We start from the raw sequence: 25,616 nt of genomic DNA, 5'->3' as shown, positions 1-25,616 counted from the left end.
TTGGGGCCTGAGCCCTCAGCCTGTGAGATCTGACGCTGTCTCCCAGTAGATAGTGTCAGAATTGAATCAGAAAACACACAGCTGGTGTCCACTGCGTGTGTGTGGGGAAAACCCCCCCTTTGGTCACAGATATCTTCTGTGTTGATGATTGTGGTGTGAGAACAGAGGAAAAACAAGGTTTGAAAGTTATTCCTCAACAGCAAGCTTTTTGTACCATTTGAATTGGCGTGGCCCTTTATACATCCACACCTTTCATATAAGAATCCAGACATCTGACTTGGCCTGAAGGATCAGCGGCTCTGGCCCCACGGGCCCTATTCCCTTGCAGGCTCTGTGCGCCAGGCTGGGTGTGGCCACCCCTCTACATAGGTACACGCTCCCTGGTTTGTCCTGCCCCGGCCAGGTGACCGCTCTGGATTCATGCTCCTTCCTGGTACGAGATAGGAGCAGATGTTTCCAGTGCTGTGGGAAGGAGTGTGGAGACAAGGGAGATGCGGGGGGCTGTGGGGCTGTGTTCCGTTTTCCTTGTGTTTCTTGAGCTGCTTCCTTCTTCCTGGCCTTGGGGCTGGGTTGTCTCTGGTGGAACCTTTAGCAGTTGCAGCTGTCGTGGCCTCTGTCCCCGTCATGATAACACCTACCTGTGTCTGGCATTCCACATGCATGATCTCATGTGATTGGCCTCCCACCTCCCTCAGGTAGACAGGGTAGCAATGATTCACTCAGTCATTCATTCATTCACCAACACGTTTCCCCAGGGAGCACCGGCTGTGGGCCAGGCAGTTTAGGTGCTGGGGCACAGACACAAAGGCCTGCCCTTTGGAAATTTACATTCTACAGGGGGCAGGGAGGAGGGGGAGGCAGACAACAGACAATAAAAGTAAGGCGTATAGTATGTGAGTTGGTGACGTGAGTTGGTGACGTGTGCTGTGGACAACAGATGGACGCCACACAGTGTGTGTGTGCGTGCAGTGTTTTATTGTCCTGTGGGAGGTGTGAGCTTGCCCAGGACTCCTGTTGTTTCTCCAGCCTTGCATGGGGCAGGCGCTGGTGCAGGGCTGTCTCTAAGCGTGGTGATTTCGGTTTCCAGCATGGACACAGCATGGACACAGCACGGACACAGCATGGACATGCTACTAATGGCTGTGCTGTACTCACTGGACGCCAGGTTCTGAGCTACAGGCTTTCCCTGTGTGATCTCATGTGATCACAACCAGGGAGGCAGCCTCTACCATCACCCCCACTTTACAGATGAGCAGACTGAGGCTTGGATCTCCGAAGTTACTTGTCGTAAGGTCATTCCGTTAGTGTCTGGCCAGAATTGGGACCCAGGTGTGTCTGGCTTCAGAGTGGAAACCCAGTGCTCACCTTGGTTCACGCAGGAGCTTTGGTTCTTTGGAGACATGTGTCCCTTGAGTGATGAATCCGGGAAGGCTGGGGGTTGCCCTTAGGGAAGTGGTTCTTCCCTGGCTTTCTGAGCGGGCTCTGAGTGGGCCAGCGCATGCTCTGCCTGCAATGGCCACCGCCTCGCACTGCCACCCCCTCTCTTGGTTTGAGTCCTATGTGTCCCTCAAGGACCAACTCAAAGGTTACAAAACCTTTCGCAATTTGAGTTGAATGTGCTGCCTTCCAGCAGCTGGTGTGCTTTTCTCTGTCCCTTCTTATGCTTTTCCTGGGATTTGTGAGTCCATCTCCTGACCTCCTCCCTGGGGGTCACTTCCCTCAGGGCAGGGGTATGGACCCGGCTCCTTTCCCTTTTTGTCCAGCACTGTCCTTAGCAGAGCTGGCTTTAGAGAACAGTGGCCAGAGAGACAGATGGTCAAATGGATGAAAAATGTCCCTGCAGACAAAGAACTGCCTTTGTCTCTCCGCTAGGGCTGAAGTCCGGTTAGCATCTGCACAGAGTCTGATCTTAGCCCCGATCTTGGTGTTTCTGGAAGATGGGATGGACTCAAGCTCAGGGGACTTTGGCCTCAGAGCCAGTGCTTACGACCTGTGGGCCAGATGGTACCCGAGGGAGTTAGGCCCCCTGAAATTGAATCGCCTCGGTGCCATCCTGAGGTGCCTTGGGACTTGGGCATGCATAGTTAGGTGTGGAGCCACCTGAGTCTCCTCATTTGTAAAAGGGGGTGGGGGGTATCTAAGTCATCCCTTAGATGTTCCCTCCCCTTTGCCTTGGCAGGACTCCCTTCACCCGGCCCCATGGCACATACACGCTTAGGAACCTCAAGGTCACTCCCTCTGTTCCAGATGCCCTTGCTCATGGGTGAACTCAGTTCACCCTGCTCAAGGGCAGTCCTAATTCCTTCCCCAGGCTTCCTTCGAATGTGGTGGGTGAGGCCAGGGGTGGAGGAACAGAGCCGGCCCAGCGTTCCTGGGAGGCCTGGGGGTGTAGGCTGCCTAGTCAATGGCAGCATTGTTTGGCCTGGAGCTCAGAGATGGGGAGATTCTGGGACTGCACCCACAGCAGCTGGCTGCTGATATGCTGAGGACATTTTTGTGTTGACTGTTGTGTTTTTTGGTGTCTGCCTCTAGGGACTTGCTTCACAGGCGCAGGCCTTGGTTGTATAACTTTTGTCTTCTGTGCTGTATTGGAGAGGCTAAGGAGGTTCCCAGCACTGTCCCACTGACAGCATCTCTCAGTGCAGGGAGGCCTGGGGGGCTGATGGTCATGCCTACCTCTGCTTCCGCAGGAAGAAACAAGCCCAGAGAGGGAAAGCGGCTTGCCCGTGGCTACACAGCTAGGCTGTCTGTGTGTCTTGGAGTCAGACTGACGTTGGTCTATACCCTGGTTCTGTCACTTATTAGCTGAGTGGCTTTGGGGAAGCCTCTTCCCCATCAAACCTCAGTTTCCCCATCTATAAAACAGGAATATGTGTATTGCTCATGAGATTAAGTGAAGGAATGCTTATCAAACACTTGGTGCCATGCCGTGTATGCACTAGCGGCTCAATAATGGCAGCCATCATCTCTTCTCTCTTGGTTGGCAGTAGAGGGAGGGACTGGCTTGCCTTTGTCCTGCTTCTTTTGCACAATCTGGCTGTCATCTCTGTTAGCCATCTTTTGGCTGTTCTGCCCCTGATTTCTGGGCATCTTAAGGCTACTGAATTTTTTCATTCATGTTTATTCATTCATTTATTCAACAAACACTTACGATGATGTACCAGGTCCTGGGCTTTGATATTGGATCGTATGAAGGGAATTTTTTCGATGTAAACTGCTTCTTCAAGGATAAAGTGACTTCGGTCACTTTGAACCTACACAGTCCATGTTGCAAATGACCTTATTGCTGTTGAGAGCTTCATTTTCCAGATGGGAAAACAGCAGAGGCTCAGAGCAGGAAAGAGGTCAGGACAGCCCCACAGAAGGACGGTGGCAGACCCAGAACCATGTCCACATCCCCTGGCTGTGGCTTATTTAATCTGAGTTCTAGGCGTTTTGCTAACATTTATTTATTGAGCACCTTTGTGTACCCAGGACATGCTGTTAGCCTCAGGAAAGCCCAGGGAGGTGAGGGGACCCAGGCCCAGAGCACGGTGTGGTCGCTGCGTGTTGATGCCTCACCTCTGGAGTCAAAGTGCCTTAATTTTCTTTCTTTTTTCTTTCTTTCTTTTTTTTTTTGAGACAGTGTCTTGCTGTGTTGCTTAGCCTGGAGTGCAGTGGCACGATCTCGGCTTACTGCAGCCTCTGCCTCCCGGTTCAAGCGATTCTCCTGCCTCAGCCTCCCGAGTAGCTGGGATTATAGACATGTGCCACCACACCTGGCTGACTTTTGTATTTTTAGTAGATACAGAGTTTGACCTTGTTGCCCAGGCTGGTCTCAAACTCCTGAGCTCGTGAACCACTGCGCCTAGTGCTCGGTTTTTTTCTTGAGGACAGCTGGGGCTGTGACAGTGCTAACCCAATTCCTGCTGGCCCTACTGCCTATGGGCTGTAAAAGTTAATGTCTAAACCGTGTGGGTGGTCCAGGCTCACCCTTATCTGGGCTGGGACATCCTGGCTTCCTTATCTCTGGTGAGCAAGCTCACTTGGTATGTGTGTGCTGACCAGTAGGGCCCAGAGAGGGCTGGAGCAAAGAAACAGAGGGGCCTTTTCCCCCACCCACCCAGGGGCTGTGACCCAGCCTGTTTGTGGCTTCCTCCTTGAGGCATGAGGAGGGATGGGGTGCTTAGATCTCTGCCACTTATCTGTGACCTTAATCTTCCTGAGCCTCAGTTTCCCCATATGTAAAATGGGAATAAAATAATACCTAGTGCTGGTAATACTCGATGACATTTTTCAGGCATTGACTTACTGTGTACCAGGCAATGTCTTTTGTTCTGACATACATTATCCTACTTAATCCTCACAATAAATCTTATGAGGTCCAGGCATTTTTTAGGATACCTACCTCAAATAGTGAGTGTGAGAGCACTTAGCATACGGCCTGGCACAGAGTAAGCTCTCAGATTGCATTAGGTGTCGTAGATGGGGATACCGAGGCTGGCCCAGGTTAACCTGCTAACTGCCTGCCTTGTGGGGATTTTGAGGACATGATGTAGAACCATAGAACACCTGCAACACGTCGGATTTTCTTTGTGCCCATTACTTAGAAGGGTGGAAATCAACTTGGCACAGCACTTTGGTGTCAATATTTATTCCCAGAGGGTTGGTCTGGTGGAAAAGAGAGATTTTAAAATCCTAGTTCTGTCAGTCCTAAGCAATATTGAGCTGATTCCTAATTTGCACAGCTCGGAAGACATTTGTGTAGTAATCAGTCCCACGGCAACTCTAAGTGGACACTGGGCCAAGAAGGCAAATAATTACTTAAATTGAGGTGTGCAGGTCTAATGCTGGGTGCATGACGTGTGCTGTCTCATTTATCCCCGCCTGGCAGGTGGAGATAACCACCCAGACTCATAGATTGGCCTCCTGAATGTGAACTCCTGGGAGATGGAAATTGTTTTTTCACTGCTGTATTCCCAGTGGCTAAAACAATGCCTGGTACAGGGCAGGTGCCTGATAAATTTATGAATGAATGGACGAGTTACCTTAGAGGTGTTGCGGCCTGCCAGGATCACATAGCAAGGCCCCAACCCTTACACGGCACCATGACAGCTGCTCGATCTAAACTGATGGGGGTCATGGAACACAGGTGTCCAGTTTCCTTTGGCCCTCAGCCAGAGAAGAAAGCTGGCGATTACAGGCTGCTGTGACATCCCCCATCAGACACCCTCTGAGAGCGCATATAGGCTGAGGTCGCCAGGGAAACAAGGAGCTCCTGGGTGCAGAGACCACACCTCTGACAAGAGGGCCCAGATAGAGCAGGCACCTCCCTTACCAGAGTGTATTACCTGTATCTAAGCCCATGCAGGACCACCTTGTTTTTCTCTCTTTTAAATTTTTTTTTTTTTTTTTTTTTGAGACAGGGTCTGGCTTTGACACCTAGGCTGGAGTGTATGTAGTGGCACAATCGGCTCACTGTAACCTCTGATTCCTGGGCGCAAGCCATCCTCCCACCTCAGCCTCCTGAGTAGCTGGGACCACAGGCACGCACCACTATGCCTGGCTAATTTTTTTTGTGTTTGTTGTAGAGACAGGGTCTTACTTTGTTGCCCAGGCTGGTCTCAAACTCCTGAGCTCAAGCAATCTTCCCGCCTTGGCCTCCCAAAGTGCTGGGATTACAGGCATGAGCCACCGTGCCTGGCCCTAAATTGTATTTTATTGTGATAAGAACACTTAAGATGAGACTACCCTTTAAACACATTTTAACGTGTACAGCACATGTTACAGTCCATAGGTATAGCGTTGTCCAACAGATCTCCGGAGCTTATTCATCTGGCTTAACTGAAACTTTATGCCCAGTAATGAGAAACTCCCCATTTCCCCCACCATCAGCCCCTGGCAGCCACCATTCCACTCTTGATTCTAGGAGTTTGACTGTTTTACCAGATTCCTCATGTAAGTGGAATCTGCAGTACTTGTCTTTCCGTGACTGGCTTATTCCACATAGCATAATGTCCTCGGGGTTCATCCATATTGTCTCACTTTGCAGAATTTCCTTCTTAAGGCAGAATAGGGATCCATTGTGTGTACATACCACATTTTCTTTATCCATTCATCTGTCGGTGGACATTTAGGTTGTTTCTGCATCTTGGCTTTTATGAATAGTGCTGCGATGAACATGGGGGTACAGGTATCTCTTCAGGATCCTGCTTTTCATGCTTTTGGATAAATACCCAGAAGTAGGATTGCTGGATCATATAGTAGTTCTATTTTTATTTTTATTATTTATTTATTTATTTTTGAGACAGAGTCTTGCTCAGTTGCCCAGGCTGGAGTGCAGTGGCACAATCTTGGCTCACTGCAACCTCCGCCTCCCGCATTCAAGCGAGTCTCCTGCCTCAGCCTCCTGAGTAGCTGGGATTACGGGCATGTGTCACCACGCCAGGCAAATTTTTGTATTTTTAGTAGAGACAAGGTTTTGCCATGTTGGCCAGGCTGGTCTCGAACTCCTGACCTCAGGTGATCCACCGCCTCAGCCTCCCAAAGTGGCGGGATTACAGGCATACACCACCACACCTGGCCAAGTAGTTCTGTTGTTAATTTTTGAAGAACTTCCATACTGTTTTCTATAGCAGCTGCACCGTTTTGTATACCCACCAACAGCGTGCCAGTGCTCCCTTTTCTCCACATCCTCATCAACACGTATCATCTTTTATCTTCTTGATGCTAGCCATTTTTACAGGTGTAAGATGATACGTATCTCACTGTGGTTTTGATTTGCCTTTCTGTGATGAGTAGTGATGATGAGCATCTTCTTATTTACCTGTTGGACATCTGTATGTCGTCTTTGAAGAGGTGTCCATTCAAGTCCTTCATTCATTTTTTAATTGGGATATTAGGGTTTCTTTGCAATCGAGTCGTAGGAGTTCCTTATATATTTTTGAGATTAACCCCGTGTTAAATATATGGTTTGCAAATATTTCTCCCCGTTTTGTAGGCTGCCTTTTCATTCTACCGATTGTCTCCTTTGCTGTGCAGAACTTTTTAGTTTGATGTATCCCACTTGTTCATTTTTGGGTTTTTTTTTTTTTTTTTTTTTGCCTCTGCTTTTGGTGTAATATCCATGAAATCATTGCCAAGATCGATGTTATGAAGCTTTTCCCCTATGATTTCTTCTAGGAGTTTTATGACACATTTATATGTGTCATCTTTAATTTCTTTTGGCAACAATTTGTAGTTTTAGGTGCACAGGTCTTTGCCTCCTTTTTTAAGTTTAACTTAAGTTTAAGTTTTTAAGTTTAACACTTCACTTTTTAATTCATTTTGAGTTGATTTTTGTGTATGGGGTAAGGGTAGGGCTCCAGCTTCTCTCTCTTTCATGTATATCCAGTTTTCCCAGCTCCATTTATCAAAAAGACTGTTCCTTCCTTATTGATTGGTCTTGTTGGCATCCTTGCCAAAACCCATTTGACTATATATGTCAAGGTTTATTTCTGGACACCCTCTCTCTTTTCTTTCTTTTTTTTTTTTTTTTAGAGATGGGGTCTCACTATATTGCCCAGGCTGGTCTTGAATTCCTGGGCTCAAGCAGTCCTCTCACCTCTCAAGGTGCTGAGATTACAAGTGTGAGCCACCATGCCCAGCCTTATTTCTGGACTCTCTATTCTGTTCTCTTGATCGATATGTCTGTCTTTATGCCAGTACCACATCGTATTGGTTACAGTAGCATTGTACTACATTTTGAAATCTGGAAGTGTGCGACCTTCACCTTTGGTTTTCTTTTTCAAAATTGTTTTGGCTATTTAGGGTCCCTTGAGATTCCATACTATTTTAGGATAGATTTTTCTATTTCTGTAAAAGCTGCCATCAGGATTTGACAGGGATTACACTGAATCTGTAGATCATGTTAGGTAGTATTGATGTCTTAACAATATTAAGTCTTCCGATCCATAAACCTGGGATGTCTTCCATTTATATGTGTCATCTTTAATTTTTAATTTTAATTTTATTTTATTTTATTTTGAGATGGAGTCTCGCTCTGTTGCCCAGGCTGGAGTGCAGTGGCGTGATCTCAGCTCACTGCAAGCTCCGCCTCCCGGGTTCACACCATTCTCCTGCCTCAGCCTCCCGAGTAGCTGGGACTACAGGCATCCGCCACCACGTCCGGCTGATTTTTTGTATTTTTTTTTTAGGAGAGACGGGGTTTCACTGTGTTAGCCAGGATGGTCTCGATCTCCTGACCTCGTGATCCGCCCGCCTCGACCTCCCAAAGTGCTGGGATTACAGGTGTGAGCCACCGTGCCTGGCCAATCTTTAATTTTTTTTTGCAACAATTTATAGTTTTCGGTGCACAGGACTTTTGCCTCCTTTTTAAAGTTTATTTCTTCTCAAGTTTTTAGGAATACTATATAAACATTCCTAAGTATATTCATTTATTTGATGCTGTTGTAAATTGAATTTTTTGTTTGTTCATTGTTAGTATGTAGAAACACAGTTGATTTTTGTGTGCTTATCTTATACCTGCAACTAAATGTGTTTATTAATTCTAACTTTCTTGCATAATCTTTAGCATTTTCTACATATAAGATTATGTTGTATACCTGCAGAAATAATTTTATTGGCTGGGCGCGGTGGCTCACGCCGGTAATCCCAGCACTTTGGGAGGCCAAGGTGGGTGGATCAAAAGGTCAAAAATTCAAGACCAGCCTGGCCAATATGGTGAAACCCCCTCCCTACTAAAAATACAAAAAAATTAGCCAGGCGTGGTGGCACATGCCTGTAATTCCAGCTACTCGGGAGGCTGAAGCAGGAGAATTGTTTGAACCCGGGAGGCGGAAGTTGCAGTGAGCCAAGATTGTGCCACTGCACTCCAGCCTGGGTGACAGAGACTCCATCTCAATAAAAAAAATAATAATAATTTTATTTCTCCTTTCCAATTTAGATGTCTTTTATTTCATTTTGTTGCCTAAGTGCCCTGGTTAGGACTCCCAGTGCTATGTTGCATAGGAGTGGTGAGCGTGGGCATTTTTGCCTTCTTCTTGATCTTAGAGGAAAAGCTTTCAGCTTTCACCATTAAGTGCAATGTTAACTGTGCATTTTTAATATATGGCCTTTAATATTTTTTGACCGGGTTTCTCTGCCCCAGGTGGTGCAGTGGGGATTCCGCATAACCTCCACCTCCTGGTTCAGCCTTCCTCTCAGCCTAGCCAGGATGGTCTCGATCTCCTGACCTCGTGATCCGCCCGCCTCAGCCTCCCAAAGTGCTGGGATTACAGGCTTGAGCCACCGCGCCCGGCTTATTTTTTTCTGTATTTTTAGTAGAGATGGGGTTTCACCATGTTAGCCAGGATGGTCTCGATCTCCTGATCTTGTGATTCGCCCACCTTGGCCTCCCAAAGTGCTGAGATTACAGGCGTGAGCCACTGCGCCTGGCCCCATATATGGCCTTTTAATATATGACCTTTATATATGTTGAGATTGTTTTCTTCTATTTTGTTTGTTGAATATTTCTCATGAAGTGGTGTTTAACTGTGCCAAATGCTTTTTCTGCTTTAATTGAGATGATCATGTGGTTTTTTATCTCCTTTCATTGTGTTAATGTGGTATATTACATTGATAGATTTTTGTATGTTGAACCATCCTTACATTCCAGGAATAAATCCCACTTGGTCATGGTGTAATCTCTCTTCTAATATTTGAATATGATTTGCAAGTATTTTGTTGAGTATCTTTGCATCAGTATGTCAGAGGCATTCAAACCAAGTGACTTCATCTTGAATAGGGGCTGGGTAAAATGAGGCTGAGACCTGCTGGGCCACATTCTCAGGAGGTTAGGTATTCTTAGCCCTGAGACGTTTATAGTTAAGGGAATAGAAACAGACCCAGGATATAACAGACCCAGGAAGTGTCCTGATGTCCTGATATCTTAAGAACAAAAACATTCTTAGTTTTAAAATAAGTCTCACTTTAAAGATAATAATATATGAGGCCGGGCGCGGTGGCTCACGCTTGTAATCCCAGCACTTTGGGAGGCCGAGGTGGGCGGATCATGAGGTCAGGAGATCGAGACCACGGTGAAACCCCATCTCTACTAAAAATACAAAAAATATTAGCCGGGTGTGGTGGTGGGCGCCTGTAGGATCCATCTCAAAAAAAAAAAAAAAAAATAATAATAAAGTAAAATATATGAAGTGAGAACACCATGACATGGAGGGATTGGGGGCTAGGGGAGGGATAGCATTAGGAGAAATATCTAATGTAGATGATGGGTTGGTGGGTGCAGCAAACCATCATGGCACGTGTATACCTACATTAACAAACCTACATGTTCTGCATGTGTATCCCAGAACTTTCGTAATAAAAAAAAGATAATAATAAAGGCTTTTGTGCAAGACAGTGGTTACACAAAGATTAGCAATCCTTTATCACAAACCCTTGTAGTAGAGCACATCTCCTCCATGATTTTTGTTATCATATATAAGCAAGCATTGTGCCTAGGTGGGCACATTCCTCCTGTTATTTTTTCGGATGCCATGCTCTGCATATGGAATAGCTATTCTTTCACTTCTTTACTTTATTTATTTATTTATTTTTGAGACAGAGTCTCACTCTGTCATCCAGGCTGGAGTGCAGTGGCGCGATCTCGGCTCACTGCAAGCTCCACCTCCTAGGTTCACACCATTCTCCTGCCTCAGCCTCCCGAGTAGCTGGGACTACAGGTGCCTGCCACCACGCCCAGATAAGTTTTTGTATTTTTAATAGAGATGGGGTTTCACCATGTTGGCCAGGCTGGTCTCAAACTCCTGACCTCATGTGATCCACCGCCTCAGCCTTCCAAAGTGCTGGGATGACAGGCATGAGCCACCGCGCCCAGCCTGTTTGGAGGTTTTAAATTACTGTTCAGTCTCCTTAGAAGTTACATCTATTCAGGTCTTCTATTTCTTCATGATTCAGGCTTGCCAGGTTGTGTTTCTAGGAATTTTTCTATTTCATCTAGTTTATCCAATTTGTTGTCATACAGTTTTTCATACTACTCTCTGATAGTCCTTTCTGTCAAATCAGTAGTAATGTGTCCCCTCTTTCATTTCTGATTGTAGTAATTTGAGGGTTTTTTTTTTCTTTCTTTTTCTTTTTCTTTCTTTTGTTTATTTATTTATTTATTTGAGACAGAGTCTCACTCTGTTGCCTAGGCTGGAGTGCAGTGGTGTGATCTCGGCTCACTGCAACCTCTGCCTCCTGGGTTCAAGTGATTCTCATACCTCAACCACCCAAGAAGCTGAGATTACAGGCATGCACCACCAAGCCTGGCTAATTTTTGTATTTTTGGTAGAGACAGGGTTTCTCTATGTTGGCCAGGCTAGTCTCGAATGCCTGACCTCAGGTGATCCACCTGCCTCGGCCTCCCAAAGCGCTGGGATTACAGGCGTGAGCCACCATGCCTGGCCATAATTTCAGTTTTTATCTTAGTCTGTTTAGCTAATGAACATATTTTAAAAATTCTTTTGGATCTATATGTAAGAGGGAATTGCCATTTGGATCAATGGTAATGCTATGTTTAACATATTGAGGAACTGCTGGACTCTTTCCCAAAGTGCCTGGACTGCACATTTTATATTACTACCATCAGTGTATGAAGGTTCTGATTTCTCCATATTCCTGCCAACACTTACTCTTGTTTATCTTTTGTTTTTTGAGATGGAGTGTCACTCTGTCTCCCAGGCTGGAGTGCAGTGACGTGATCTTGGCTCACTGCAACCTCCGCTTCCTAGGTTGAAATGATTCTTTTGTCTCAGCCTCCTAAGTAACTGGGACTACAGGTGTGCGCCACCACACCTGGCTAATTTTTGTATTTTTATTAGAGACAGGGTTTCACTGTGTTGGCCAGGCTGTCCCGAACTCCTGACTTCAGGTGATCCACCTACCTCAGCCTCCCAAAGTACTGGGATTACAGACATGAGCCACCATGCCTGGCCTTGTTGTTCATGTTTTTAATTCTGAGCATTCTAGCATGTGTGAAGTGGTATCTCATTTTGGTTTTGATTAGTGTTTCCCTAATGACTAGTAATGTTGAGCATCTTTTCATATGCTTAGTGGCCATTTGTATATCTTCTTTGGAAAAACATCTATTCAAATCTTTTGCCTATTTTAAGATTGGGTTATTTGCTCTTTTATTGTCGAGTGCTATGAGTTCTTTATGTATTCTGGATACTAGTCATTTATCAGATATATGATTTGCAAATATTTTCCATTTGTGGGTTACTTTTTCTTTTTCTTTTTCTTTTTTTTTTTTTGAGATAGAGTCTTGTTCTTTCTCCCAGGCTGGAGTGCAGTGTCACAATCTGCACACTACATTCTCGACCTCCCAAGCTCAAACAATCCTTTCACCTCAGCCCCCCAAGTATCTGGGACCACAGGTGTGTGCCACCATGCCCAGCTAATTAAAATTTTTTTCCTTTTTTTTTGTAAAGATAGGGTCTCCCTATGTTGCCCAGGCTGGTCTCAAACTCCTGGGCTCAAGTGATCCTCCCACCTCAGCCTCCCAGAATGCTGAGATTACAGGCGTGAGCCATTGCACCTAGCTTTTACTTTCTTGATACTGTCCTTTGATGCACAAATATGTTTACTGTTGATGAAGTCCAGTGTATCTATTTTTTCTTTGGTTGCTTGTCCTTTTGGTGTCATTTTTATCCATCTGGTCCTTTACTAACCCCCATATACCCTTTGATACATACTTAGAGATCCTCAAAGTTTTTATTTAAAGATGGGAAGATATGGAAATAATTTTTAAAAAAACACTCATTGAAACAGACTGCAGTACTGTCTTTAATAATGAAGATCCCCAAAGCTTCTATGTGAATACTCAAGGCTTCTCAAACCATCTCTTGTAAAGGCTGATGAGGATGATCATACATCCTACCAAAGCCCCTCGCTCTTTGGTTTGAGGCAAGAGAAAAAGGAACACTGGTGATGAGATCTAGGATAACAAGGAGCATAAAAGAGGCAGTACTTCTGCCAGTTTGCCCCCAAGTTTCTCTACCAACGTCTCACAGTGCCTTTTGTTAAGGGGAGGAGAGATGTGGTCCTAGGGTCCAGGCCTCTTGCTCTTATAAATTCCCATTGAGCAGTAGTTCTCAAAAGTGTGGCCAGGGGTCCAGCAACAGCAGCAGCCTCTGAGCACTTGTTGGAAACCAGATTCTTGGACCTTACTTCAGACCCACTGAATCAGAAGCTCTGGGGTGGGACCCAGTGATCTCTTTTTTTTGTTTGTTTTTGTTTTGTTTTGAGATGGCGTCTCGCTCTGTCGCCCAGGCTGGAGGGCAGTGGTGCCATCTCGGCTCACTGCAAGCTCCACCTCCCAGGTTCACACCATTCTCCTGCCTCAGCCTCCCGAGTAGCTGGGACTACAGGCGCCCGCCACCACGCCCGGCTAATTTTTTGTATTTTTTTAGTAGAGACGGGAGTTTCACCATATTGGCCAGGCTGGTCTTGAACTCCTGACCTCGTGATCCGCCTGCCTCGGCCTCCCAAAGTGCTGGGATTACAGGCGTGAGCCACCGCGCCCGGCCCAGTGATCTGTTTTAACAAGCACTCTGCTGAACGTTCAAGTTGGAAAGCCATTGGTGTAGCATTTTCAGCTGGTACAACCTGGAGTCTGCCACCTGGAGAATGTGATTACTCATCATCTCCTGCCAAGTGTGGGATCAGGTACTTTTGGTAACAAGTGACAGCAAACCTTAAACTAACCTACTAAACAGCTGCAGAAATTAATTCGTTTGCATATTCTGCCTAAAAAGTCAGTAGGGAGCAGGCTTGTTCTCCATTTTCCTGTGATTCTCTCTGTCTTCCTCTGTGTATTAGCTTTGTCTTCACACCCACTTCTCTCGTGGTTGCAATGTGGTTTCCTGCAAGCATCAGAGCTGTGTGCTTCCTAATTAGCTCCAGAGTGAGACGACATGGCATTCCACACCATCAAGCACAACTCACCAGCTTAGCTCTGATGACACCAGCCCTGAGTCAGGGCAAGAGGCAGAAAATTTTCCTGACTGGCTTAGCACCCTGCTTCTACCCCTCCCTTGCAGGGGATGGGTAAGTCCTACCCAGTTCTCCTGGCTGTTTCACAAAGGGGAAGGAAGAAATGCTGTATGTGGAGGGGAGGTAGCCATGGTGCCCAGGACACCAGGACTCATGAAATGGCCTCTTCGCTGTTTGTCCCAAACCCACTGTTTTTTCCTTCTTTAATAATGCATCTAGAGGGATCTTTCCAAAGCAAAAGCCTGTCTACAACACCCCTTGCTTAAACCCTTTGGTGTATCTCCCCAGACACACACACACACACACACACACACACACACACACACACACACAGAGCTCTCCAGATTATGTTCATACTTTGAGATGTTCAAGTTCTAGTTCCAGTTGACCTCCAGCCTGCTGGATTCCCATCCTTTGGAACCCCATGGAATGCTCCACCATTACCCACTTCCACGCTTTTCCATGCTGCCCCACCTCTGCTTCTGTGTTCTGCCAGGAATGCCTTTACCCTTCCCCATTGGTAAATTCACCCTTCAGAACTCAGCCTGGATATCTGCTTCCTCTGGGATAGCTCTAAGGCAGGTTAATGAGTGTGTCCACAGGCTTCTGGGTTACACAGTCACCATGGGCCTGCACCTCTCATCTCTACATCTTCCTCAGCTGGTGATCTTGGGGCAGGGACCTGTTTGATTCTCCCTGGGTCCTCAGTCCCCAGGCTTGCCACGCACTAGGAGCTCAGATAGTGTTTGTTGATCACATACTACTTTTGTGGCCCCTACTGTCACCTAGCAAAGTAGGGCCCCTGGTAGACACTCAGTTGATAATTATCAATGCATTAAACTGACCACAAACCTCAGTTCTTCAGGTCCTGGGAAGACACTGAGCCACCTGCAAATATAGGTTGCTTATGCCCTTGACAGATTCAAGAAATCCGTCCTTGGCACTGGAGTGGTTTCACTTTGGACTTGATGAGGGCTTAGAGGCCTTTAGCTTTCGATCCTGAGGAGCCTCCCTTTATCCAGGAAGCAGGGGACTGGACCACTGGGACCTTCATCATGGGTGGGCACGGATTCCCCATCCCAATCAGAAGAATAGATGTATCTGTAGCAGTAGGTTATTCTAGGTCAGTTTTTTCCATTAAAAAAAAACAAAAAAAAAACTAAAGCCCCTAGGTTGAATTAAAAAAATAACAAAAAATTAAAAATTTAAAAATCATGTTTATTTCTAATATACAATTTGATAATACATATTTATTGAATATAATACATAAAAATACAAACTACCTGTAATCCTTCTATGGGTTTTGTGCTTCCAGTCTTTTTTCTAAGCATGCATATTTAGTAATTTCCTAAAGCATTGAGATTATTATTTTATTCATATTTATTACCATTGTCTTAGTGCATTTTATGCTGCTATAACAGAATACCTGAGACTGGGTAATTTGTAAACAATAGAGATGTATCTAGCTCATGGCTCTGGAGGCTGGGAAGTCCAAGGTTGAGGGCCCTGCATCTGGCGAGGGCCTTCTTGCCATCGTGGAAGGTGGAAAGAGCAAGAGGGCCTGCATGAGAGAGCCAGCAACTGAACTCACAGCCTCTAGCCCTTTTATAATCAGCACTAATTCATTCATGAGGGTGGAGCCCTCATGGTCTAAACACCTCCCATTACTGTTGGCCCCACCTCCCAACACTGTTATTGGGGATTAAGTTTCCAACACATGCCTTTTGGGAGATATATTCAACCATTATTTTATCTGTTACTATTGAGACTATTGTTCTATTAATTAAACCCCATGTATTTCTGCAAAAAACCCTGACAAGTTTATAATACCAGTCCCCTGTAGCCCTCCTGCCACTGATAAGCTGAAGGTGAAAATGTTAAGACCCAGATACTAAAAAACGCAAGTAAGGCCTGGGAATCAAACCAAAGCTGAGGAACTTAACCCAGAGCTTCCCAGCAGCCAAGGCAAAAAAATAAATAAATAAATAAAAGGGAAGCTCAAGGGGTTGTGGAGCTCTTGAACTGCAGAAGAGGGAGCAAGCAGGTTGTCAGAGTGCATGAGCTTTCCTAGTGCTGACCTCTGGAGAGGGCACAGGGACATTGTGTAAGAGTGTTGTGTAAGGGACAGTTTCACTGAAAGATGCAGGAACTGCCTGGGTTTGGTCACTTCTCATACTGACTCTTAAGAATAGCTGATGACAGGCTGGGCGTGGTGGCTCATGCCTGTAATCCCAGCACTTTGGGAGGCTGAGGCGGGCAGATTGCAAGGTCAGGAGATCGAGACCATCCTGGCTAACACGGTGAAACCCTGCCTCTACCAAAAAATACAAAAAATTAGCCGGGCGTGGTGGCGGGCGCCTGTAGTCCCAGCTACTTGGGAGGCTGAGGCAGGAGAATGGTGTGAACCCGGGAGGTGGAGCTTGCAGTGAGCCAAGATCGTGCCACTGCACTCCAGCCTGGGCAACAGAGTGAGACTCCGTCAGAAAAAAAAAAGAACAGCTGATGGCATGTCCATAAATTTTAGTTCTCAAAAATAAATAAATAAATACATGAAGAAATCGTAGTTCTGGGAAGGCATTTCTTTGTTTTATTTTGTTTTCCCTAGGAATCAGACTGAGAGGAAGGCGTATTTTTGTAGGAATCCTAAGTGACGTGATCTAAGCATGAAACTTACTGGTGATTTCATTTGGTAGAGATTTAACAAACACATATTAACTGTGTGGCTTTCATGCTGTTCTTTCATGTAAGGAATCTCATTTAACTTTCTCAATGAAGTTGGAGGTAAGAGATTATTAGGCCATTTTACAGATGGGGAAATGGAGGCTCAGGGAGATTGACTTATCCAGGGTCACATAGTCAATTAAGTGGCACGCCAGGTCTCGACCCCAAGTTTACAAACTTTTCCTTTGTGTTGGCACCTTGTTGGAGAAGGGGGAAGTGTCCGACCTTGTTACATATCCACGGTGTGTTAGGACTGGGTTTTTTTTTTGTTTTTTTTTTTGAGACAGAGTCTCGCTCTGTCACCCAGACTGGAATGCAGTGGTGCGATCTCGGCTCACTGCAGCCACTGCCTCCTGGGTTCAAGTGATTCTCCTGCCTCAGCCTCCCGAGTAGCTAGGATCACAGGCGCCCGCCACCACGCATGGCTACTTTTTGTATTTTTAGTAGAGATGGGGTTTTGCCATTTTGGCCAGGCTGGTCTCGAACTCCTGACCTCAGGTGATCTGCCTGCCTCAGCTTCCCAATATGCTGGGATTACAGGAGTGAGCTACTGCCCCCAGCCTAGGACTAGGTCTTTATAAGTACCACCTCATCTGTTCCTTATAGTAAATCCTAGAGCCACGTAATACTAGCCCATTTTACAGAGAGGATTGGTGGTTGTCCAAGGCCATACAGATAGTAGGTGTTAGGGAGGCTAACCAGGGGTTCCCAACCAGGGTTTGGTGATCGGAACTTCAAGATGTGCAAGGATTCGGTAGAATGGCACAGGAACATTTCTGGGTGAGAGGAGAGAGGATGGCTTTCACGGAGCCTCAAAAAACCCAAACAAAAATAAATGAGAAAAACAGATCCATGAACTCAAGGAAAGAATCATAGTGACAGCTCACATAACTGAGTCCCAACCTGGGGCCAGGCACGTGTCAAGGCCTGGATGAGCTTATCATTTCCATGAGTGTTAGGGTGTATCATCCCCATCTCACAGGTCGCCCAGCTAGTAAGTGGCCTTGCATGGTCACTGAGTTTTGCTTCTTTTCCATCATCACCTCTTGTGGCTTGGTTTTTTTTCTAGCAGTTAGTAGAATTTTTCTTCCTCCTTTGTGGAGCTGAGAATTACTACAAGGCAGAATGATATGCTGTGCTTCAAAAGGTCATTGCCTGTTTCCAAGTCACCTCTGTCTGTTCCCTTGCCGCTGGGAACAAGCTGGTTGGGTGATGGTTGGGTAAGAGTGAACAAATGAATGGACGAATGAATGATGAACAAGTGGATGGAGGAAGTACCTCTTCCTTGGCGTTTGGGATTGGCATGCATGGATCCATTTCTGATGACTTTTATTCAAGGGTGACAGGTCACTGTAGTGTTAGAGAGAAGTCTTGGGGAAGCTGAGGTCAGGCCCGTTGTTGATGACCAGGCAGGACCAGAGTGACCCAGAACGCCTCCTTCCTCCTCAGCAGGCAGTGGTGTGGAAGTGGGCCGTGCCGCCTTTGACAGCTGTCTGCCATGGCACACAGCCCTCCACAGCATGTGGCAAGCCTGGCAGGGCCTGGAATGGTTGCTACCCCTGGAACCTAGTATCTCTAGTATCCCTGGCCCACATTAAAGTCCCCTGTTTTATCTGCTGTGGTTTCGTGCATCCCAGCCCGGCTTATACCCCTAGTGTAGCCCAGTGGTGGGGTCCCAGTTCAGAGCAACAGCATCAGCAGCCCCATTTTACAGCTGAGGACACAGTCTCAGAGGATTGAAGTGACCTGTCCAAGGCCACACTAGTGAGCGGTGGACCTGGGCCATGGACCCAGCCGTGACTGGCTCCAAAGCCACGCATCACCACATCCTCACAGGACTCACGTATGACCTCGGGGTCATATTTACATTGCCAGGAGGCCCCTGGAAGGTCAGCCACAAACTGGAGGCCTCATCAAATTCCTGAGGCTGCTCCACCCTCCTCTGGCTGGAGAGCTGTCTCTGGTCCAGCTGGACCATGGCTGAGGGTTTCTTTCCTGTTTAGAGAGAGTGTGGGTCTTCTTGACTGCCCCACTCTCCAGGGCCTCTGCTGAGCTGGGTTGAAGGAACTTCACAACAAGCAGGGGCCAGGAGCTGGAAGCTGAGAGGTGATTCTGCCTGTCCTGAAGTTTGTGATGCCATCCCTCTTCCTCAACCACCTGTAGCCCTACTTTAAGAAAAAAGAGATCAGGCAGGGTGGCTCACGCCTGTAATCCCAGCACTTTGGGAGGCCAGGGCGGGTGGATCACCTGAGGTCAGATGTTCGAGACCAGCCTGGCCAACATGGTGAAACCCCATCTCTACTAAAAACACAAACATAAGCCAGGCGTGGTGGCAGGTGCCTTTAATCCCAGCTACTCAGGAGGCTGAGGCAGGAGAATCACTTGAACCCCAGAGGTGGAGCCAAGATTGCGCCATTGCACTCTAGCCTGGGCGACAAGAGCGAGACTCTGTCTAAAAAAAAAAAAAAAGAAAGAAAAAAGAAAAGAAAAAGCATCTATGCAAAGAGCCCAGAGTGGGCCAGAAAGAGTGAGAATGGGAGTGAACCAGGGCTCGAAGAGCCTTTTTTTTTTTTTTTTTTTTTTTGAGATGGAGTCTCCCTCTATTGCCCAGGCTGGAGTGCAGCGGGCGGATCACAAGGCCAGGAAGAGCCTTTCTACTGTAATCGTCCTTTCTGCCCCTCCACTAGGCTGGGAGCCCCTTGAGGGCCTAGATCTGGTTGTTCTCCCGGGGCCTGCAGCCTGTCAGTGTGAAGTAGGTGTATGACGAATGAATGAATGAATGACCTGAGGGTTTGGAGCTCTGCTTCAGTCCAGGAACAATCTCTGTGGCCTTGGTCAGTTACATCCCCTTTTTTGGCTCAGTTTCTCCATCTGAGCTGATCTTCGAGGCCCTGATGTTCTGAGCCAGCAAGGTCCAGGGCTCTGGAAGATGGAGGGAGCCTGAGACAGGTGCTGGGATTCTGAAAGGACTTGGCCAGCTTGGCCGGGGGGAAGGGGTCCTGAGGTTCTTGGCTGTGGAGCATAGGAAACAGGGCAGCTGGCAGGTGGGCACCAGGCGCATAGGCGGGAGCGAGGAGGGAGGGTGTGGGCTTGTCTGAAGAGGCTGTTTGCTGAAGCTTCAGGTCTTCGTAGCAACTTAGTTTTCCTTCTTCAGAAAATGAAGCACCCAAGCGGCTCCTCTGGGTGTCAGAGCCTCCAGTGAGGTTTGAGGCCCACTGCGGGAGGGGGACGGGCTCCCAAGGCAGAAGGAGGAAGGGCTGGGGAGCAGGGGCACCCAGGCATTGGGCACGGGTGGACCCTGCCCAATGGGCCTGCGGGGTTCCTGTCTCGACGGCTGGGCAGCCCCACTCATTGTCACTTTGCCCTGTGTTTTCTGCAGATCATGATTGAGTTCTGTCCAGGGGGAGCCGTGGACGCCATCATGCTGGGTGAGTCTTACTTGATTCAGTGCGTTGCCGGGACCAGACGACTCGTTTGGAGTCCTAAGCCTGACTGCTGGACGGCTCTGTCTAGGACTGGGACCTCCACTCTCCCATTCCATCAGTTCCCATGGCCTCTTTGAGCACCTCTCTGCTTTGTCTGCTTTTGGGAGCAGGGTTTAGGTTCTTTTTTTCTTTCTTTCTTTTTTTGAGACAGAGTCTTGCTCTGTTGCCCAGGCTGGAATGCAGTGGTGTGATCTCAGCTCATTCACTGCAGCCTCCGCCTCCCAGGTTCAGACGACTCTCCTGCCTCAGACTCCCGAGTAGCCTGGGATTACAGGTCCATGCCACCACGCACGGCTTGTTTTTGTATTTTTAGTAGAGACGGGGGGGTCGGGTTCTTGAAGAGAATGCAGGACATTTGCTGGAAGACCATCTCTCCCTGTTCCAGAAGCCGTGTGTCCTTGAACTGGCCACTCTCCCTCTCGAGACCTCTTGATCTAAGATGGGTGTGATGCCTTCTTTGCAGGACCCCACACTCTCAGGAGGTGAAACTGAGGTACCCGAGGAAGGCCTTTGAAAAGCGGGGATACCCACACATTCAGTAAATACTCCGTGGGGACAGTGTCAGGTCTCAATGTCCTGGGCAAGCTTGAGCGGTCATGACGACGATGACCACAGTGAAATGTTAGCAGTGGCCATTCCTTTGTGAATAGTCAGTATATGCCAGAGAGTGTGGTAGCCACGTTCCCATATGTGGTCCTCCTCTAATCCTCAGGTATAAAATCAGGAAGAGTATTTTATTTATTTATTTATTTATTTATTTATTTTTTGAGATGGAGTCTCACTCTGTTGCCCAGGCTGGAGTGCAGTGGCGCAATCTCAGCTTACTGTAACCTCCACCTCCCGGGTTCAGGTGATTCTTCTGCCCCAGCCTCCCAAGTAGCTGGGACTACAGGTGCCCACCACCATGCCTGGCTAATTTGTGTATGTTAGTAGTGATGGGGTTTCACCATGTTGGCCAGGCTGGTCTCGAACTCCTGACCTCGGGTGATCCACCCACCTCGGCCTCCCAAAGTGCTGGGATTACAGGCAAGTATCACTTTTATTTTTGATTGAGCTGACACTTGAAAGGTTAAGGGACTCACCCAGATCACACAGGAGAGCTGTGAACCCAGGTCTGGGTGACCCACTCCTAACCATGGACCATGGCCCATCCTGCAGCATCCCTGGCTCATGCCACCCTGCAGGGCAGTGAGTGCAGAGAGGCTGAGGAGAGGCCTGGAAGGTTGAGTGATATGTCCAGGATTCTGGGATGGCCCAGAAGAGGAGAGGCGCTTAGGATAACATCACACCATTCAAGGTATTTTCCCTGAGTTTACCTCAGGAGGGAGCCAATCGTAGTCCTGACATAGTCTTGCATGCCATAAACCTGAATGTTGAAATTCCAAAAGAGCAAAATGCCTGAAGTCTCAAATCCTGTCAAGTACAATCCTGAAAGATCAAAATCCCAAAAATATAATTCTAAAATTTTTTTTTAATTCTTGATATTTATTTATATTTTAAAGGGGAATTTGAGAAATACAAAAACACGAAGGCGCTTCATAGGCCACTTTACACAATCAAATAGGCAGTAATAACATACATATTTTGCAAGCATAAACAGCTATACCAAGGATGTTTGCACAGGTGTAACAATTATGAGCAGATTGGCTGGGCACGGTGGCTCACGCCTGTAGTCTCAGCACTTTGGGAGGCCGAGGTGGGCGGATCACCTGAGGCCACGAGTTTGAAACCAGCCTGGCCAACATGGCAAAACCCCATCTCTACTAAATATACGAAAATTAGCTGGGCGTGATGGCAGGCGCCTGTAATCCCAGCTACTTGGGAGGCTGAGGCAGGAGAATCACTTGAACTCAGGAGGTAGAGGTTGCAGTGGGCCAAGATGATGCCACTGCACTCCAGCCTGGGAGACAGAGTGAGACTCCATCTCAAAAAAAAAAAGAAAAAAAAATTATGAGCAGATGACCTGTACCCATAAAGAAATAGGTCAAAAAGGGAGATGTATAATTGCATATCACCAGGATTGGTGATTGTGTACACACAGCTTTATAGCTGTTGTCTGAAATACTGTAATGGACAACCAAAGCCTGTTGATGAGATTGATCAAAACCCTCAGTGGGTCACTAGGGCATATGCAGATGCCGAAAGAGCCAGGATCTGGAGAAAGTTTATCTTTCACAAATGCGGATGTACCAAAAGGACATCCCTATATTTACTGAGGAACTTTCAACATTTTTACATACATGCACAATGCTTACACACCAGCAATGCTGAGATAATACACTTTCAGGGAGTCAAATTTGCAACAAACGCATAAAAGGAATTAGAACTCTCTCAAAGTCTCTACACCATTTATACCTCCAGTATTGAAAATGGTGTGAAGATGAAATACATAGCATAGTGAATTGCAAAAAGTAGTGCTGACTATTTAAAATAGTGGGGGAAAATATATATATTTATATATACTAAAGACCATTTAGTTTTTTCAAATTTAACATATGACCAAGTATATTACAGGGAGAGATTATGGGCAGTTGCACAGAGACCGTTCATAAGAGTTGGCCTCACAGGATACAACTATCCTGTGATTGAGATTTTTAGGATTTTAGACTTTAGGGATTTTGATCTTTGGGGATTTCAACATTTGGGATTATGGTATTTGAGATGGTGTCTTTTAGGATTATGATCCAAACCCATCTCAGGAATGTGTGAAATTTACAGTAGTCCATCCCCATCCCGGGCTGTAGAAATGTAGGACCCACAAGCCTTCGTTACAGAGCCACTTACTGCCCCACCAAGTTCCCAGGTAGATGACAGTAGCGGGGAGGATACATGGCACATGTTATATGGCTCTTGGGTGTGCCTTCTCTTAGCAGGCACTGCCTTTGAAGATTATCATTTGGGGGGATAGAATCTAACAGTATAAAAGTGATAGTCTGGTATGAATTGAGACTTTAGGTTATAAGGAGCCAAAATACTCAAACTTTTTTAGGTAGGGGAAAGGTGGGGGTTATGGGAAGTATAATTTATTTGCACAAATAACTGAAGACTTCAAAGATGGCTAGCTTCAGGCACAGCTTGTTCCAGGAGTTTTAAAGAGTTATAATAAGAGATGGAGTGCAGTTGCTGACGCCTGTAATCCCAGCACTTTGGGAGGCCGAGGCAGGTGGATCACTTTGAGCTCAGGAGTTTGAGACTAGCCTGGGCAACAGGGCAAAACCCTGTCTCTACGAAAGATACAAAAGTTAGCTGGGCGTTAGTGGTTTGCACCTGTAATCCCAGCTACTTGGGAGGCTGAGGCTGGAGGATTGCTTGAGCCCAGGAAGCAGAGGTTGCATTGAGCTAAGATCATGCCAGTGCACTCCAGCCCAGGTGACAGAGTGAGACCCTGGCTCAAAAAAATAAAATAATAAATAAAGAGTTATGATGTGGACTTGATTTCTTTATCTAACTCTTGGCCCCACTGTCCTCTGTGTTAGCCCCATTCTCATGCTGGTTTTCTGCCCTTGATGACAAGATGGTGTGGGAGCTCCAGCCATCACATCTGAATTCCAAGCAGCAGGGTAGACAAGAGGGTAGAATAACCACCCATCCCTACCCCACACTGAAGACTCTTTTAAAGAGACTTCAGAAAAGCTCCACATGGCACCTGGATTTGTGTGTCATTGGCTGTAGCATATCACACACAGCTGGAATGGAGGCTGGGGAATGTGGTTTTCTAGCTGGGTAGCCATATGTTCTGATACTCAAAAAAGAAGGGGAAAATGGAAGCCAGCTAGCACCCTCTGTGTCCCCTGGTATGCAGCTTAACTGAATGAGCTTAGCTGGAGGGGAGTATCAGAGATGGAAAAGGCATTGAAGTGTACTGTGTCCTCGACCTCATTCACAGCTGGGGCGTGACCTAGACTACAGCTCAGCCAGCAGACAAACCCTGCTCTGGCTCCCGTCCCAATTCTCCTCGTGGTCCTGACTGCTCCAGCCCTAGGCAGCTTTCCCCCTGTTGGTGGCAGCAGTTAAAGGAACATTTTGGGAATGATGATGTGTGAAGAAAAGCTGAAATGGGGACAGCTGACAAGTTCAGAGCCAGGTCCTCGTTGCAGCTCTCTGTTTAGGGTTGACTTTCCTGCAGATGCCTGCCCTGCTTAGAGGAGTTTCCGCTCCTCCATCCATCTCCCCTTTGCCCCGCATGGCTGGGAAGCATTACTGGCCTGAGCTTGGGGCCCAGGGGTCCATTCCCTGAGGTCCATTCCAGGTTTCTCTTTTTGGAGGCTTTGGGGCACAGGACTGGCCCTTTTGTGAGTTGGAGAGAATACCCACGTGGTATGTCACTGTGGGGCCATTCTATGTAACACCCAGGGCCTGTTCTGATTGGAATAGATATGGTTGGCCATGCCTTGCTGGCTATTAAACATCTTGGGTCTTGGCCGGGCGCGGTGGCTCAAGCCTGTAATCCCAGCACTTTGGGAGGCTGAGGCGGGCGGATCACAAGGTCAGGAGATCGAGACCATCCTGGCTAACATGGTGAAACCTCGTCTTTACTAAAAATACAAAAAATTAGCCGAGCATGGTGGTGGGCACCTGTAGTCCTAGCTACTCGGGAGGCTGAGGCAGGAGAATGGCGTGAACCCAGGAGGCGGAGCTTGCAGTGAGCCTGGGCGACAGAGGGAGACTCCGTCTCAAACAAACAAACAAACAAACAAAAAACATCTTGGGTCTCCACCCTCTTATCGTGGAAAGGATGAGAGGCTACGATTAGATGTGGTGTCAAAGGAGACTTTGCAGTGTTGTAGTTTTTTTAATAAGAAGAAGGTATTCATGCATTGCTGTGTAATTGAAAACTATTTCTAAAAATGTGTTGGACTCAAAAGGCTGCATATTGTATGATTCCAATTATATGACACTTTAGAAAAAGGCAAGACTGTAGGCACAGAAAACAAATTAGTGATTACACAGGGACTGGAAACAGGGGAAGAGTTTACTACAAAGGTCACAGGGGAATCTTGGAGGATGATGGATGGATTTTGTATCTAAATTGTGATGGGGGTTCCATGACTGAATATGTTTGTCAAAATTTATAAAACTGTATACCTTAAAAAAAGTGAATTTTTTCTATATGTAAATTATACCTCAATATTCCTGGCTTTAAAAAGTGTATCAGGCCGGGCATGGTGGGTCACGCCTGTAATCCCAGCACTTATGAAGGCTGCGGCGGGTGGATCACGAGGTCAGGAGTTGAAGACCAGCCTGGCCAAGATGGTGAAAGCCCATCTCTACTAAAAATACAAAAATTAGCTGGGTCTGGTGGCAGGTGCCTGTAATCCCAGCTACTCGGGAGGCTGAGGCAGGAGAATCACTTGAACCCAGGTGGCAGAGGTTGCAGTGAGCCAAGATCACGCCACT

The 25,616-nt window shown here is 46.9% G+C and overlaps 1 protein-coding gene across 1 annotated transcript in view; it reads left to right on the top strand.

Moving 5' to 3' along the window:
* STK10 (serine/threonine kinase 10) overlaps positions 1–25,616 on the top strand; it is a 142,598-nt gene that overhangs the window by 40,602 nt on the left and 76,380 nt on the right. The window contains exon 3 of the mRNA XM_032158627.2: positions 20,114–20,162. Within this exon, the coding sequence (XP_032014518.1) occupies positions 20,114–20,162 (49 nt within the window). The remainder of the gene's footprint in view (positions 1–20,113; positions 20,163–25,616) is intronic.

The sequence above is a fragment of the Hylobates moloch genome, unplaced genomic scaffold (genome assembly GCF_009828535.3).
Source record: "Hylobates moloch isolate HMO894 unplaced genomic scaffold, HMol_V3 SCAFFOLD_6, whole genome shotgun sequence".
Lineage (NCBI taxonomy): Eukaryota > Metazoa > Chordata > Mammalia > Primates > Hylobatidae > Hylobates > Hylobates moloch.
The sequence above is the reverse complement of the archived record's forward strand: the minus strand, read 5'-3'. Positions and strand labels throughout refer to the sequence as shown.